General features: G+C 42.7%; 1 protein-coding gene across 9 annotated transcripts in view; it reads left to right on the forward strand.

Moving 5' to 3' along the window:
* Positions 1–7,715, forward strand: part of APP (amyloid beta precursor protein) — a 244,752-nt gene extending 237,037 nt beyond the window's left edge. For all 9 annotated transcript variants that reach the window (XM_069475007.1, XM_069475008.1, XM_069475009.1 and 6 more), the window contains one exon: positions 6,498–7,715. In XM_069475007.1, the coding sequence (XP_069331108.1) occupies positions 6,498–6,599 (102 nt within the window). In that variant the 3' untranslated portion in view covers positions 6,600–7,715. The remainder of the gene's footprint in view (positions 1–6,497) is intronic.
* Positions 7,716–17,660: the final 9,945 nt, after the last annotated feature.

Below are 17,660 nucleotides of genomic sequence, written 5' to 3' on the forward strand. Positions count from 1 at the left end.
TGAGCAAACCTCAGGGAGTAGAAAGTGGTATCTCTTGTCTTCCAGATAACTAGTTGCCTTTTAAGTGCTCTTCCAGTTGCCTGAGTTAAATGTTTCTTTTTGGTCAGTTGCCAAGAAATGTCTCCTTGGACTTAGAATGTCAGAGGAGAAGAAAGTGATGCTTTGACCCAGATTCTGGAAAAAAAAATAATAATAATAATTTTTAAGCCAGGAGTTATCCTTGCAGGAGCAAAATTTGGGAAAGGACAGTGGTTCAGCTCTGTTTATAGACACTCATTTTACTGTCTACTTGAGAGCAACTAGAAACCTTTGTAGATTGAGCACCCCACCTAGTTTTGTGTTTCATTTTGTTTATTTCCTCTCACCTCCTTCTTTCTTAAAGAAGGATGTTGTCAAGAGCCTGGAAACCGTCCCCTTTCCTTTGTGTCTGTCCATTCTGTAAGCCTCGCTTTGTTCAGCTCCATGTTGAACCTGCACAGCAGTGTTCGAATGGAATTTCGTGTAAGGTGCTGTTCCTCCTTCCTGTCCTCAAAAAGGTGCAGTCTAGCTGGGGTGGTAGAATTTGGACACCAAGAGCTGTGCCCCAGCCCCAGCATGTTCTGTGGCGGGAGAGAGCGCGGTGGTGTCTGAGAGCACCGTTTCTCAAACCGTGTTGGCATCTACACTGAATGGAAGGGACCCTTCTGCAAATATCCTCTGCCTACCCTAAAAGGCCCTCTCATACTCAAGTGCATGGAGATACCTTTATCTCCAGCTCTGGTTAACCTTCTTCATGAATGAGTAACCCCACTTTACTAAGAACAAAAATGAGTAAATGAGTATTTCCAGTTGGACTGGCCTCAGGACAGAATCCCATCCGTGTGTGAAGATGTCATGATGGAAGCATTAGTCTCTGAGAAATCTTTCATTTTTAGAGCGAACGATTCCTGCAGAAGATCACAGAGATAGGAACCCTAGGGGGAAAAAATGTAGAAATGAAAATGAGCTTAGTACAGCCATGTATCACTCACTGACGGAGATGCATTCTGAGAAATGCATCAGTGGGCAGTTTTATCACCTAATATTCAAACATCATAGAGTGTCCTCACACAAACCTAGATTGTGTAGCCTACAACACACCTCAAAGGAATAGACCTGGGCTACATGGTATCACCTAGTGCTCCTAGGCTACAAATCTGTACAGCATGTTTCTGTACTAAATACTGTAGGCAGTGTAACACAATGGTAAGGATTTGTGACTCTAAACATAGACAAGGTACAGTCAAAATAGGGTATACAAGATAAAAAATGGTACACCTGTATAGGGCACTTGCCATAAATGGAGTTTGTAGGACTGGACATGGCTATGGGTCAGTCAGTGTGTGAGTGGTGAGTGAATGTGGAGGTCAAGGACATTACTGTACAGTCCTGTAGACTTTATAACACTGTGTACTTAGGCTACATTAAATTTATTTTTAAAATATTTTTCTTTCTTCAATAACAAATTAACCTTGGCTTAGTATAGCATTTTTCCTTCATAAACTTATTTTTTGACTTTTGTAATAACACTTAGCCTAAAACACTATCATATTGTACAGCTGTACAATACATGCTTATTCTGTAAGCTTTATTCTATTTAAAAAAAAATAACTTTTTCCTTTTACAAAACTTCAACATTTTTGTTAAAAAGTAAGACACAGACACACACATTAGCCTAGTCCTGCTTAGGGCCAGGATCACCAAGACATCCTAGATAATGGGAATTTTTTAGCTCCCTTATAACCTGTGGGACCACCGTTGTAGATGGGGTCTTTCACTGGATGACTGAAACATCGCTATGCAGCGCATGACTGTATTTTTAGTGGTAGAGTTGTTAGCCATTTGGAAATGAACAGTTGCTCCTTTTTGTTTTTAAAAAATAAGCAATAAATATCGATTTAATGATTTGCTTAGCCGTAAGGCCAGAGATGCATTCTGTAAGCCATTAGCCACGCTTTCTCGAGGAGATGAGAGTGCTCTGTTTGTGCGTCAAGCAGTGAAGCAGTAGCCCTTTGTTATGCGCTTCCCAAATGTGCCCCCACGTCAGAGTATCCCTGTGGTGGCTGAAAATCTTAGTGCCAGCTGAATTATCCACCACTGCTCCTGATTCAGTGTGGTCCTGCAAAGCCCACGGCTCCCTGGTTCTGTTTAGTAGGAGATGATGCTTTTTGTACATGGACACCGGATATTTAAAAATATATATAGTACCTCTTTCCACTACTCCTCCCAGATGGAGACATCACCTTTTATAAGAAGATGGGAGCACAAATTCTCCGTATTGTAGGGTGTGAGCAAGTTTTCCTTTCACAGATCTGATAACTGGAACAGCAGAAGTCTCCCCACCTCCAGCCCCGGTCATCTCAGTGGTGACCTAAATAAGAAGAGAGTTGCTTATTTAGCTTTTATGGAGTTAGGGCATATGACTTTTCCTGAAGAATACGCTGTCGTTCTGGTGACTTGATAAAGCCCTTAGAGGTCCTTTCTTCTTTCAAGAAGTTGACCCACCAGAAGAGAGGCCCCTGGCAGCCACTGGCGTGGGTGTTGGGGGGCAGTTGGAGAGACTGGTCAGGTTGAATGGGAAGCAAAGGTAAGGAAAAGTTGAGGGTGCGGGGCAGATCCACAGGTGGTTTACAGTGAACAGCAGGAGAAATGGGAAGCTCTAAGGAAAGTATTAAGAATGATTACAAAGGGCCAGAAAAGGAGTTCCTGAGCCTGCCTGAAGAATTGCTTGATGTTGGCAATAAACAGAATTAACTACTCTACAGTTATATAAATATAAAGAGATGGCATCATAATTAAGAAAATGAATGTATATACAGTTAAGCAGAAAACCAATACTGACAAGTTACTAGGTGGGGATTTTAAATCACTAGCTTGAAAAGTTCCTTGCTGTTTGCTTTGCTTTTCTTTTCCTTCCCACATTCCTGGCTCCTTTAATGTTGTGAGGCTCTGTTGCGATGATGTGTGCTTTAGTTATCTGATCTGTCTTTGCTTATCTGGTCCACCTCGATGACTCAAAATGGAGCATCTTGGGGTCCAGGATCCTGTGGTTTGGCCTAACTCAGTGCTCTTAAAAAGGGACATCTGTCAGTACACGTCCTGCTGGTTACTAGACATAAACATTTAAATGTGGTGTTTGCTGCTCCTCCAAGTAAATACCCCAGAGGTTATATGATGGGGAGACCTAGAAACTAAGGGCACCCAAATCGAATTTTATCTCCGCGATCTGATAGTTGAGCTATAAATTCCTCTGGACACAATAAAGAACTAAATGGTGCCAAAAAATCAAGTTCAGGGAGAAAGGAGTAGGCAGGGAGGGGCGGGGATGCATAAGGCTAAGAGCATTCAGAAGTTCTACTCAAAGGTACTTAGGACAAGGCGGATCTGTCTGTCTGGGCTCAGCTCTTTCCAGGGTGTCGGCTGCAGACGCCAGGGGAAGTGCAGCCGGACGGCAGCTTTATTTAGCTGCACCGAAAGCTAAATAAAGACCTCAGGTCAGTCACTGCTGCCGTCTTATCCGGGCAATCAGGGAGAGGATGTTTAGAGGTAGTATGCGTGTGTGTGTGTTTCCATCTCAGCAAATGACAGACGTTCCTGCCTGGTGGGAGGATGGAGATTCAGTGTCTGACTTTGTCGTTTTATCATTTCCTTCCAGAACAAGCACCACTGGCTGCAGCCTCCCCCAGCTCTGCCTTACAGGAAATGGTATCTCGGTGCTCATGCAGAGGCCGGGTCTACGTGGGGTCATATGGGGCTGGCCTTCATTCGCATGGTGGCGAACGTGTACTGCTGTAGCCTAGCTGTGAGGAGGGCGTGGATGAGCCTGCTGGAGAGGAAGGTTGCCATTCCCTGGTGCTCTGCCTTTAGTGAAAGGTTTATCCATGGACAGGAGTATTCAGTTTTTCACTTCTAGCTTTCAGGGGGTTGGAGATTAAAAGACCCAATCCAAACTCCTTGGGTGCCATTTTGTAAAGATAATCCCTTCTAAAGCTCCTGAGCCCTGGGGTCTGAGGCCGCACTGCCCCATGGCAGGAATGGCACAATGTAGCTGCCCCCTCAACAGCAAAGGGTACCGAGGATTTGCAAGTAGAACAGAGGCTAAGAAAAGACAGGAGAGTTAGAGGCCTGGAGTGCACACCAGCCTCTGAGCTTCGCATCTCTGGCAGGGCTCCCTTAAGTGTTGGGCTTTGGAGTTTGAAGAGGAGAAAAAAACTATCAAATTGCCAGGTGTTCCCCTGCCCTTAATGAATGCAGATGATTGTTGACAGCCTGTATGAAGGTTGATGTGCCTCCCGGAGGAGATAAAAGTATAATATTCCAACTATCCAGCAGCACTATGGTTTTTTCTACACTCAGAAACACTCAGTTTATGCTTGATCTCCTAAACGAGATAATTTTTTTTTTTTTTAACCCCAGCGTTCTTTGAAATCTCGCTTACGAATTTGTGCAGAGCAAAAAAGATGCCCAGGTTCAAATGGCAGACTGCTACAGACAGGCCCGTTTCCTGGCAAGCGGATGTGGAGAGTGAATGAAATCTCTCATTATTGCTGCTAATCTTTAGTGATGGGGTTTTAACTCCCAGGCCTGTGGCTAATGACACAACTGCCGATTAAAGCCAGGTGACCTCATTTGTTGACAACTGTGCAGATCAAAGGAAAGAGGAAAGGATGGGGAAAACATCTGTGAATTACTCCCACAAGGACGGTGATGCTGACCCTCTGTTTGCGCAGTGCCCTCTGAGTACTGGCCTTGGTTAGAGCTTGTTGGTGGCATTGTTCTAAGGGGAGATGCTGAGGCCTGTCTTAGAAATAGCCTGAGGAGGTGGCTGCAGGAGAACTCAGGCAGACCGCACAGGGTGGCAGACAGACAGGATTCACAGCGGCAGGCCGTCTTGTCCACGAATGGGAACTTAAGACTCAGGGCACGTGATGGAGGGAACACTCTGTCCCAGGGGATGAGGGGGCTGCACATCCCTATTCCAGCTGCCTTGAAATCAGCCAGGGTCGTAATTGTACCTCATGCCCAAGCCAAAAAGTGTCAACCTGTCCATGAAGTGGGGTCATACAAAGTGACCGTGGGGAAACCTGGTTATTTAATACATTGACAGATCTTTTAGTCTGATTACTCATTAGCCAGTGTGGTCTATTCATGACATACCCACCTCCGTCCCCAGACCTGGTGTCAGCGCTGACACCAAGTGCTCTCTGGTGTTTTTCCTCCATCGGGTTCAGGGGTCGACGCTGTGTGGGGTCAGAACCATTCCAGACTGGCTGTGTCAGGGGAAAAAGCTGCAGAAGGGGCTGAATGTCACTTGGCAACACTCAGCGATGGAGAATAGGCCTGCAGTGTTCTCCTAGAACTGATGTGGCAGCCCAGTTCGATTGTACGCAGAATAGGAAATATCCCTTTGGGGGAAAATCTTCTGTACGGTACAGCCTGACTTTTTTTCTGCAAAACATGCTGCTTCATTCTGATTACATTTGTGTTTATTCTCTTCATCTTCCCGTGGTTTTGCAGAAGAGAAATTTGAAAAGACAAACAAAAACTAAGTTTTATTTGTTCAGTAAAGTACCTCCTCTCTTCTGTGCACCGGGACAGGTATAGCAAATACATTAGAAACAAAACAGCCACTGACCCACACGTCAGGGGTAAGTAAAGTACCCTGCCCCATAGCAGAGAGTAAATGCCCCACACAGCTCTGTGTAACCGTGACGTGGGGAGGGAGAAGTTTATAATCACTGGCCTGACCTCAGAGGTAAACCACCATATTGACAGAGAGGATCTTTTAAACCTTTCCCTGAACATATTCTATAGTATATTAGTGCTCGGTTTAAAAAAAAAAAACTATAATCTAGATTTTTTCTTTTTTCCTATGCCAAATAGCCCCTTTGGTATACATAACAACATTATTTTAACTAAATGATTCTCAGACCTCTGTTTAACATTTTAACACACATAAAATCTGATGAAAACGGGGACAGTTAAAATGAGCATGGGAAGAAACTCAGCAGTCCAGGAAGTTGCATATTTTTCTGCATAGATCGAGTCACCCAAGATACAGTCTACTTTGCTGAATCTCTCTCTCCACGATACCCTTACCACCATTTCCAAGTAAAACAGGCTTCCTTCGAGGCTGTTTGTCCTTTATTAAGCCAACAGGGAAGAAAAAAGTACGTAACCGCGCTAGATTTACCCAGTCTCTGTTGGTTGGGGAATAAAAGCCACCAATGAGCTCTTGGCAAGCCTGAGCCGGCGCGGCACGGTTTTCAGCGCCACCTGGTGGCCGGATGGAGCATCTGCGCACCTGGTGGGCAAAGGCGTTCTGCTCCCAGACGTCGAAGTGAGAAAGAGGAGACAATCCTGTGTGCTCCACAATCGTGGCAAAGAAGAGTACTGTGCTCTTCACCTTTTTACTGCATCCACATGCGCACTCTTAAAGGATTTTTTTTAACTCAGTCCTCCTCTGCCTTGCTTTTCAGGTGGACGCCGCCGTGACCCCAGAGGAGCGCCACCTATCCAAGATGCAGCAGAACGGCTACGAAAATCCAACCTACAAGTTCTTCGAGCAGATGCAGAACTAGACCCCCGCCACAGCAGCCTCTGAAGTTGGACAGCAAAACCATTGCTTCACTACCCATCGGTGTTCATTTCTAGAATAACGTGGAAAGAAACAAACCCCTGTTTTATTATTTACTCATTACCGCCTTTTGACAGCTGTGCTGTAACACAAGTAGATGCCTGAACTTGAATTAATACACAAATCAGTAATGTATTCTCTCTCTTTACATTTTGGTCTCTACACTACATTATTAATGGGTTTTGTGTACTGTAAAGAATTTAGCTGTATCAAACTCTAGTGCATGAATAGATTCTCTCCTGATTATTTATCACATAGCCCCTTAGCCAGTTGTATATTATTCTTGTGGTTTGTGACCCAATTAAGTCCTACTTGAAATATGCTTTAAGAATCGATGGGGGATGCTTCCTGTGAACGTGGGAGTTTAGCTGCTTCTCTTGCCTAAGTATTCTGTTCCTGATCACTATGCATTTGAAAGTTAAACATTTTTAAGTATTCCAAATGCTTTAGAGGATTTTTTTTTTGTCCATGATTGCATTTTACTGTACAGATTGCTGCTTCTGCTATATTTGTGATATAGGAATTAAGAGGATACACATTTGTTTCTTTGTGCCTGTTTTATGTGCACACATTAGGCATTGAGAATTTGAACTTTTTTTGTCCACATATCTTTGGATCTTTGATAAAGAATCCCTGTTCATTGTAAGCACTTTTACGGGTGGGAGGGGGGAACGCTCGGCTGGTCTTAACTTACCAAGAAATTCTCCCAAAAAATTTTCTGCAGAATGATTGTACAGAATCATTGCTTATGACATGATAGCTTTCTACACTGTATTACATAAATAAATTAAATAAAATAACCCTGGGTGAGACTTTTCTTTGAAGGATAAACTATGAACATTAAGTAGTCTTAAGTAATTTGGGGTGTGGGGAAAAAGAGGCAGATTCGATTTCCTTTAACCAGTCTCCAACTTTATTTATGATATCCAAAGAAGATGAAAATGGAAGGGACAAATAAGGGAATGGGGAAGGCATGTCCGGACAAACACTTCTTTAAGATTTGTCTTCAATTTGTATAAAATGGTGTTTTCATGTAAATAAATACATTCTTAGAGGAGCACCAATGTGCCGATGTGAATGATTCCATGGTCACAATCTTGGGTATTTAGTGATCTAAAGACTAGTAAGAAATCCTATGTTGAGTATCCACACCTATTGTGGATGAACTTGAATTGGTGCCTGAACTTGGATTAATTCTTAGTTGCAAGTCTGAGAAGGAAATTGGGGCTTTTATTTACCAGCATCTCCCAGTGCTGGTAAAATAGTTCACGGACCTAATTAACAGTTTCGACCTGGACTAAAATATTGTGCTGCCGTATCTTGGTCCTCAAGTTTGTCCCAAGTGAAAGACAAAAGAAAAAAGTTGCAGGGAAATGAAAATTAAGACCAGCTGATAAACAATTATCTTTAAAGCAGGGTTTCTTAAGCTGGGCACTATTAACATTTTGTAGGGAATAATTCCTTGTTGTAGGATGCTGTCCTGAGTGCTGTCAGCTGTTTACTCAGCAGCATCTGCCCACCAGCAATCAAAAGTGTCTCCAGACATTGCCAAATGTCCCTTGGGGCGGGGGGGAAGTCACCCCCATTCGAAAACCACTGCTCTATAGTTTAAAATGTTGTTGTGGGTACATAATTTTTAATTAGGAAAGCTTATCTATTTTGTGTATAGTTCAGGCTGCTGTAACAGAATACCATAGACTGGGTGGCTTAAACAACAAACATTGATTTCTCGCAGTTCCGGAGGCTGGAAGTACAGGAGCAGGTCCTCTTCCTGGTTCACAGATGGCTGCCTCCTTGCTGTGTCCTCACAGGACGGAGAGAAAAAGCTCCGTTCCCCTCATGTGTCCTCATGACCTAAGCTAACCCTGATTTCCTCCTGAAGTTCCCACGTCCGCATCCTATCACTGGGGATTAGGGTTTCAACATAGGAATTGGGGGAGGGGGGACACAAACATTCAGTTCACAGCAATATCTGCTCTTTCAAACGTCCGAGAACACATTGACCCTGTTTTTGTTGTATTGGTCTCAGGTGAACACGAGAGTCAACCCAGTGCATTTTTGTTTTAGATTGCAACCCTTAAAACTAAAACACTACACTAGAAAATTAATCAAAATCATTTCATCCTGTCACTCTGCAGTATGAACAAACTCATTTAAAACTCATCTAAGTGTATCCTATTTTCGTGAGAATAAAACGGTCATATCACTTGCCCTGTTACGGACAATTAGACTTAATTGCTATAAGACGATAGTACAGGCCGGGGCGGGCTCACGCCTGTAATCCTAGCACTCTGGGAGGCCGAGGTGGGTGGATCGCTCAAGGTCAGGAGTTCGAGACCAGCCTGAGCAAGAGCGAGACCCCCCCCCCCCATCTCTACTAAAAATAGAAAGAAATTATCTGGCCAACTAAAAATATATATAGAAAACATTAGCCGGGCCTCGTGGCGCATGCCTGTAGTCCCAGCTACTCGGGGGGCTGAGGCAGGAGGATTGCTTGAGCCCAGGAGTTTGAAGTTGCTGTGAGCTAGACTGACGCCACGGCACTCACTCTAGCCTGGGCAACAAAGCAAAACTCTGTCTCAAAAAAAAAAAAAGAAGATAGTACATATGACAGTTTATATGTATAAGCTACAGTTCCATTTTGCCTGACCCAAAGAGAAGTAGCTAGCTAGTTTGGGGTGGGGGTAGAGGGGATAAACCCTAATATAACAAGTATTTTTTTTTGAGACAGAGTCTCACTGTTGCCCTGGGTAGAGTACAGTGGCATCATCATAGCTCACTGTAACCTCAAACTCCTGGGCTCCAGTGATCCTCCTGCCTCAACCTCACGAGTAGCTACAACTACCTGCGCACACTACCAAGCCCAGCTAATTTTTCTGTATTTAGAAGAGATGGTCTAGAACTCTTGCCCTTGCTCAGGCTGGTCTTGAACTCCTGAACTAAAGCAGTTCTCTTGCCTTGGCCTCCCAGAGTGCTAGGATTACAGGCCTGAGCTGCCGTGTTCAACAACAGTACATTTCTAATGACATCAGTGAAATGAAGCGTAACTTTCTCATGCATGGCACCGTATGAGACTTCACTCCCAGGACAACCTTCAATCGCAGTAATCACAAGCTTCAGCTAATGAAAAAAGCTTGGAAGCCAAATAAATATATATGTGTAAATAAACATAGATACATAGTAGATGTATATACACATCTTAGAATTAGGAAAAGATTATGCTGTATAATCTTGGCTTTTAAATTGAGGTACATTAATAGGATTCTCCAGGTGGTTTGAGGCTTAATCAAAAGGTAATTCAGACAAAACTGAATGCTGCCACGTAGGATTATAGTAGTAGTTTCCCAGGCCAAACATCAATGAGATCCGGAGGGCTTGTGTGTGGCTAATCTGATGGGTAAGGAATGGCATCGCAGCCATTTGTATTTATCTTAGTAATGTTGGATATTCTTTCATATGCTCAAGGGCCATGTTGCAGCTCTAAATTTTCTGTTTATGTTTTTCGTTTTGGGCCTGAAGTCTACTTTGGCATCAGGATTGCAACGCCTGCTGTCTTACTGTTTCCATTTGCCTGGTAAATCTTCATTTGCCCCTTTTACTTTTAGCTTTTTCAAAAATGGCCACATCGTAAGTGTGTCCCTTGTGTACAGCACACGGTTGGGTTTTTGCTCTATGAGCCAATCTGAAAATCTTTTAATAGGCAAGTTAGGCCCATCCAGTTTTATTGATATAACTGCTAAGTTTGCTCTCAATCCTGTCATATCTTACATTGTAATTGCTGAATGTATTATATTTTCTGTCTTTCTATGGCAGAGAGGTCCTCATGGCTTAAAGCAAGCTTTGTATTTTTACTCCAGTGGTTCCTTTTATACTAATACTTTTTGTAGTGGTCATAGTCCCATTTTTTTCTTTCTCAACCTGATCCTATCTGTCTTTCCTAACTGATCCTGAGTCTCACGTATTGCCTGTACAACAATCGCACTCTACTTTCCTCCTTTTCTCCCTTCTCCCATCTTTTCAGTTGCACTTGATCTACTTTGTCAATATATAATGTTTACATCTTTTATCAACCCATGATCCAACCTTTATTTTAGTCTTAGCTCTATAATTAAATATGTGAAATGCTTTCTGTCAGTCCTTTTGTTCCCAAAATCTTTTGGCTAGGTGAAACTGACCCTCCAATACATTCCTCAGCAAGCGCACGTGTCCAGTATTCCCGAAATTCCGGCACATTCAAAACTGATTTTCTATGACCTTGAAACTTGAAGGGCAGCTTGTTTTTCCTTAGCTTTCTTTAAAATGGTTCTACTGTTTCCTCGCTTTGCATGTTATTTTTAAGGCCAATCTAATTCTCTCTCCTTTGTAAATTATAATTATTTTTTTGCCTGGAGACTCTGAGGATTTTTTATTTTTTAAATCTTTAAAGTCTAATAATTTTACAAGCCGTGTTTCAGAGCTGATAATTTGTGGTCAATTTTCCTAGGTACCCCCTGGGCCCTTTCAATGTGTAGATTCAGTTCTTTTATCTCTGGAACTTTTTCTTGGATTAGAGTTTTAAATATTCTGTTCCATTATTTTGTTTTTTCTTCTCAGTTACACCAATAATTGTAGTATTTGGCCTGTTTTGCCATTTCCATTTCAACCTCCTTCTCTCTGATCCTTTCTGTTATCTTTGTCTCATTTTCTTTCTCTTGGTTGTTTTCCTTCTTGTACTCAGTATCCTTCATTAAGTTTTTATTTGAACCCATTCTCTTTCGGGCGCCTTATAACCTGTTCTTTATTACTGATAGGCTTTTCTTCTGTCTTCCTGAGTTTCATTAGCTCTCGTTTCATTGCTTCCTGGTTTTTGCTGGTTTCTCTGCCTAGTTTTTGTATTCCTGATTCAGCATATTTTCCATATCCCCAGATGCATGTCAGACAATATTGAATTAACATTGAGTGTTGTGTTAGAGTTTTTGTCAATGCCATGGTTGTTGTATAGAGAAGACCACAGCTATCTGTGGCCATACCACCCTGAGTGTGCCCGATCTCATCTCAGAAGCTAAGCAGGGTTGGGCCTGGTTAGTACTTGGATGGGAGAAGACCACAGCAGAGAAACTTTGAATGATAACTTCTGACTTTCAGCAGTCTTTCATTTGGAAGTGGCCTACTTTTTCCTGTTCGTTCCATGGGCAGGTGCCTCGTTGAGAGCAGATTCTTCTGTCACTTCGGCTCTTTTCTGTGCGGTTTCTATCATGCATGATGTTGGAGGGGCAGGGCAAAGAGAGAAAGAGTCCTTATGTCTCGCTCCTGTTTTCTGCAAGATCCTTGATTTTGTTATTTTATTTCCTCTTTCCCTGCACTGCCTGTCTCCCAGGAGTACCCCCTCCTCTCCACGTACCTGAGCTTCCCAGGAGCTCAGCTTCTCCACGTCTGCCCACTGCTCTGCACACTCGCAGGCCCGAACCTGGAGCCAGGGCTGTGGGCCGCTGAGTCCCCATCAGTGTTCATTCGGGTTATAAATAATGCTTCACTTTCTCTTTGGAGGTGGCCTTGACTTTTTTTCTAAGTCCTCTGCTCCCCTCCACCCTTTTCCCCAATCTTTTGGAACTCTTCTCCCCTGATTCTGCACCCACTGGTTTGTGCCGGCTGCTGCAGGCCTGTGGTGGGCACTCTGTTGGAATTTTTGTTTTCCCTCTATGTATACTTAATTGGAAAATTGCAGTTCCTCTCTCTCTTAGTAATGCTGAAGTTGGAGATTTACCACCATTATGAGGATATCTTGAAAGCCCCCCAGGTGATTCTAACATGCAGCCAGGGTGGAGAACTTCTTGTTACACCACAATATGCTTTTAATATGTCTTACGTATATTTTCTCAAAGGACCCTTGTCTTCCCGGCCGTGACTATGTTGTTTCTCTCCTACCTGAGTCCTGTTATATTACAGGGCACTGTTCTTCAGATCTGTGTCTCAAAGGGCTCTCTCATTCACCTGCATCAGAATCACCTGTGAGCCTCGCCAAAAAAAAAAAAAATTAATTCCCAGATCCCATCCTGGGCCCACAGAGATAATCTCTGGAGATCTAGGACTCTGCATTTTGAATAATTGGGCATGTGTGGGCACGCACGCATACACACACACACACACACATACTCCCACACGTGCCTGTGATTGATTAATTCACAAAGGGTTATAAGAATTATTGGATGCTGGTGGACCCTGAGTTTCTGCTCTCACTCTTCTACACACTGTCTAATCTCAGCCACATGGAAAGTATTTGTTATAACTTATATATGCAAAGCAATAGCTTAAACCTAGACCTTTTCCCTGAGTTATGAGACCCTGATTCCTGTTTTTGTTTTAACAACATGCTTTGTGATTATAAATGCAATACATGTTAATTGTAGAAAATACACAGTGTAGGAAGGAAAAGGATTTACTCATAATCCTACCACCCAGAGATAAGTATTGTTAATACTTTTGCATGTATACCGTCTTAATTTGTTCAGGCGACTATAACAAAATACTATAAGCGGGTGGCTTAAAAGCAACAGAAATTTATTTCTCACAGTTCTGGAAGCTGGAAAATCCGAGATCAAGATGCCAACAGCTTTGGTGTCTGGTGAGAGCCTGTTTTCTGGTTCATAGATGGCAACTTCTCGCATGTTCTCACAGGATAGCAGGGCGAAGGGTCTCTCTCGACTCTCATTTATAAGGGCACTGATCGCCTTCACGAGGGCTCCACCCCCATGACCTAATCCCTTCCCAGATGGAAGTGGGCCCCCTAATACCATCACCTGGGGAGTTAGGATTTCACCATATGAATTTGAGGGGGACACAAGCATCCAGACCACAGCATATACTGTTCAATATTTTTAAATCATGCATTTACCTCATTTGCCATTTTTTTTCTTATCTTGTATCCCATGTCCTGCTTTTCTACTTGCTTTAACCATTTTCAATATAACCTTTTTTTTTTTTTTTTTTTTTGAGACTGAGTCTTGCTCTGTTGCCCGGGGTAGCATACAGTGGAGTCATCATAACTCACTGCAACCTCCAACTCCTGGGCTGAAGTGATCCTCCTGCCTCAGTCTCCCAGGTAGCTGGAACTACAGGCACATGCCACAACACCCAGCTATTTTTAGTAAAGACAGAGTATCACTCTTGCTCAGGCTGGTCTCAAACTCCTGAGCTCAAGCAATCCTCCTGCCTCAGCCTCCCAGAGTGCTAGGATTACAGGCGTGAGCCACCGCACCCAGCCAATAACCATTTTTTAAAATAACCATTTTTAAATAACCATTTATAATGATGGAAGAAGGATATTTATCTTCTTTTGGAAATTTTTCATTATTATAAATAACATTTGAACCAATGTCTTTGACTACAGATCATTATTTTGTTTTGTTTTTGATTTTAATGAAAGGCAGCTTAGCATTGCTTCAACAATGCAGAATTTTGATCCATGCTCTGCCTCAGTTGGGTCTGGGTTTCCTCATTTGCATAATAAAATAATAGTACTTCATAAGATGGTCATGAAGATTAAATTTATTAATGTATATAGGTTTAGAACAGTGCCTGATATGGAATAAATGATGTTTATGTGTTAGCTACTCAAGAGAGTGTCCAAGAAGTAGAGAGGTATTTTTAATTTTTATCTCTTTATTCATAATACCAACTTGATTTCCAAAAAAGGAAGTTCCACTCACATCAGTAGTGAATATGAGCGCCCCCGCAAAGTATCACCAGGACTAAGAGGGACTTGGGTAATGTCGTGTATCACCAAGTTGAAATGAAAAAAAAGAGACAAATTTTGGCCTGACTATGCACACCATTTTCCTATTAGGCTGATCACTCAGGGATGATTCTCTTCTAGAGGATTCTTGAAATGTCCCTGAGTCTGTTCACTTTTATTCCCCCTCCCCTACCCACAAATATCTTCAGGGCCTACAGTGATAAGATTTTCTGCATATAGGAAAAATTGGTGTGCAAATCATTTATATAATCTTCTTGCTTTCATTATATATTTACTTTGCTGAATACATTCACAGATCAAACCAGAATATGAAGCACTGCTGTGGCTACTAAACCAACAAAAGCTATCCTCCAGCAACGAACCAACTCTGAGGCTAACGAGCAGAGACCGCATCTTATTTCTAACATTGCTCTATTTCGAAAGGTTTTAGAATAATCTCCAAATTAAATCACTTTCATTGCCCCTAATACTTCTTGGATAACCAAGTTTTCTTGGACAACCTGTTTTAACATGTTCAAAGCATACGATTTTTAACTATCCTGAACTGAGTTCTCCCTAAGCTGAAGATATATTCCCCCAAACTAAGAACCTTTCTTAGTGCTCCCAAACTTCTCTTCTTCAGTTTTTAAGATGGTCACAACTGCTTCATCTTGGTTTATTCATTTTAGGCAGCGATTGAGTGCCTACTGTATGCCCTCAGACAATGCAAGGTACTGGGAATACAATGGTTTAAAAAGGAAAAAAAAAGACACTCCTACTCTCAAGATCTTACAAGTTAAGTCTCCAGATTATCCTTACCACCTCAAACAGTGGTTTATACAGGGAAAATGTTACTTTGCCACCAACTTGTGATTTGGGTAGGGCTCGGTGGGCAACGCTCATGTCTGCTCCACGCAGCATCAACAGATGCATCTCAAGTGAAGGATGGGAGATCTGTTTCCAAGATGGCGCACCATTTGGCTGGCAAGTTGGTGTGGGTTGTCAACACGGGAGTCTGGCTGGGGGGTTCAGTTTCCCTCCTCATGGGGCATGTGCCTCGTCATGTGGCCTGGACTTCCTCCTAGCATAGTGGCTGGGTTCCAAGGTTGACCACCCCAAAGAGAGAGGCAGAAATTTATATTGCCTTTTATGGCCTAGCCTCAGCAGTTCCATAACATCACCTCTGTGACACCCCTTTGATTAAAGTAGCCACAGAGCCCTGCCCCAGGCCAAGGGGAGGGGACATAGACTCCATCTTCCGATGGGAAGAATGGCAAAGAACTTGTGGACACGTTCTGAAACCACCACATTAGGGCACATTTACATATTCTACTAGGGATAAGTAAGGATAATGCCCATTTCCCTCTCTTGATCTGCTCAGCTTAATTAACTAGTAATGAAAGACTGGGGCATACAGGATGTGGATTAATTCTCTTGGGGAGTGAAATTTCTTTTTATATTTTCCATTCTGAACTCCAGATTCCCAGTTGCCTTCTAACATCGCCACTGGAATATTTAACAGGCATCTCATGCTTAACACATCTAACATCAGACGCCGGATGTCTTGTTCCTCCCTTAGCCTTTTTCTTCTCAATAAATGACAACTCCATTCTTCCAGTCATTTAGGCCAAAAATCACAGTCTGCTGGTTATCCGTTTGCCTTATTCCCTTGGCTCCTTACGTCTTTGATCAACTGTCATCATTCTGATGATGCTTTTCCTGACCATGCTTGTTAAAACTAAACTCTCTCCCTGCACCCAGCATTTTCTATACCTCTTCCCTCCATTGTTTTTCTCCTGGGCACCATTTGGCATGTATTTTACTCTTCTGTTGGCTTATTGCCCTCCTCTCACTACGATGTAAACTTCATAAAAGCAAGATTTTTTGTCTGTCTTGTTCACATGTGAATCCTTAGTGCTTAGACTAGTGCCTTGTAGGTAATGATTGCTCAGTGAGTATTTGTTGAATAAATGAATGCATTCAAGTTGGCACACTTTGGCAACGAGCATCAGGGAAGTAGAGAAATGAGAGGAAGGGGAATGATTTACTCAAATATTAAATAGAAACTAAAAAGAACCAACATGGTTGTATGTATTGTTTTGCTTTCTCAAGATCCATTCAATGGCTAAATATTAATAGTTTTAAATAATTCTTGATAGTATGTCGACTGGGCCTATATAAAATGTCTATGCTAATGGCAGTTTCCTGGGGTAGTTTCCTCCCAGTAGGCACGGAGGAAATGGACTGGGAGGTCCGGGCAAAGAAAATAGGCTTCTGATCAACTGCCTCTGTCATTTTTACTCATCTTTGCAAACCAAAGGGTTTTAGCTGTGGACAGCTTCCCTTTCGCATTAAGCAATTGAGTCCCAACAATAAAAAAAAGAAAGCAATCGTTTGATGAAAATTACACCTATTACTGAAGAATCTTACTTCAGCTTGGAAATTATGATAAAAGCTTTGGTGAATTGCACAGAACCCTGAAATAGAGATGCTTAAAAGGAGAGAGAAAAATTATAAACTCAGAGACATAGAAACAACTCAGGAGTATCCAGCCAAAGATACATACAGTACAGAATGTTTAATAAGTTTCAAGAATTAAGAAAACAAAACTCTCTACAAGGAGAAGGACCTAAGAGAGAAGAGTTCCTGCAGACTCCACCTTGCCAATGTCAATGTGTATTTATAATCATGTGTCTGATCCCTCCTGGTTCATTTTAAACTTTGGCTCCTCCACAGAGCTCTGCATGCATGGAAAAGGCAGATTCTTCTACAAACAGAAAGATAATCCAAAAAACACTTGACTCCCAGGAGACAGCCTCAGCACTGCCCTCCCAGAGCACTCCCTGGCAGAGTTCAATGGGTACACAGGGCCTGGCCCAGTGACTCCTCCAACAAGAGTCTCTGACAATGCTAAAAGTGAAAGGATACTAGACACCAGTTAGACGGATCGCTTTATTTTACTGAGTAGAAAACTAAGGCCCAGGCCGGGCACGGTGGCTCAAGCCTGTAATCCTGGCACTCTTGGAGACCGAGGCAGGCAGATCGTTTGAGCTCAGGAGTTCAAAACCAGCCTGAGCAAGAGCGAGACCCCATCTCTACTAAAAACAATAGAAAGAAATTGTCTGGCCAACTAAAAATATATAGAAAAAATTAGCCAGGCATGGTGGTGCATGCCTGTAGTCGCAGCTACTCGGGAGGCTGAGGCAGGAGGATTGCTTGAGCCCAGGAGTTTGAGGTCGCTGTGAGCTAGGCTGATGCCACAGCACTCTAGCCCGGGCAACAGAGTGAGACTGT

The sequence above is a fragment of the Eulemur rufifrons genome, chromosome 7, assembly GCF_041146395.1.
Source record: "Eulemur rufifrons isolate Redbay chromosome 7, OSU_ERuf_1, whole genome shotgun sequence".
NCBI classification, from domain to species: domain Eukaryota; kingdom Metazoa; phylum Chordata; class Mammalia; order Primates; family Lemuridae; genus Eulemur; species Eulemur rufifrons.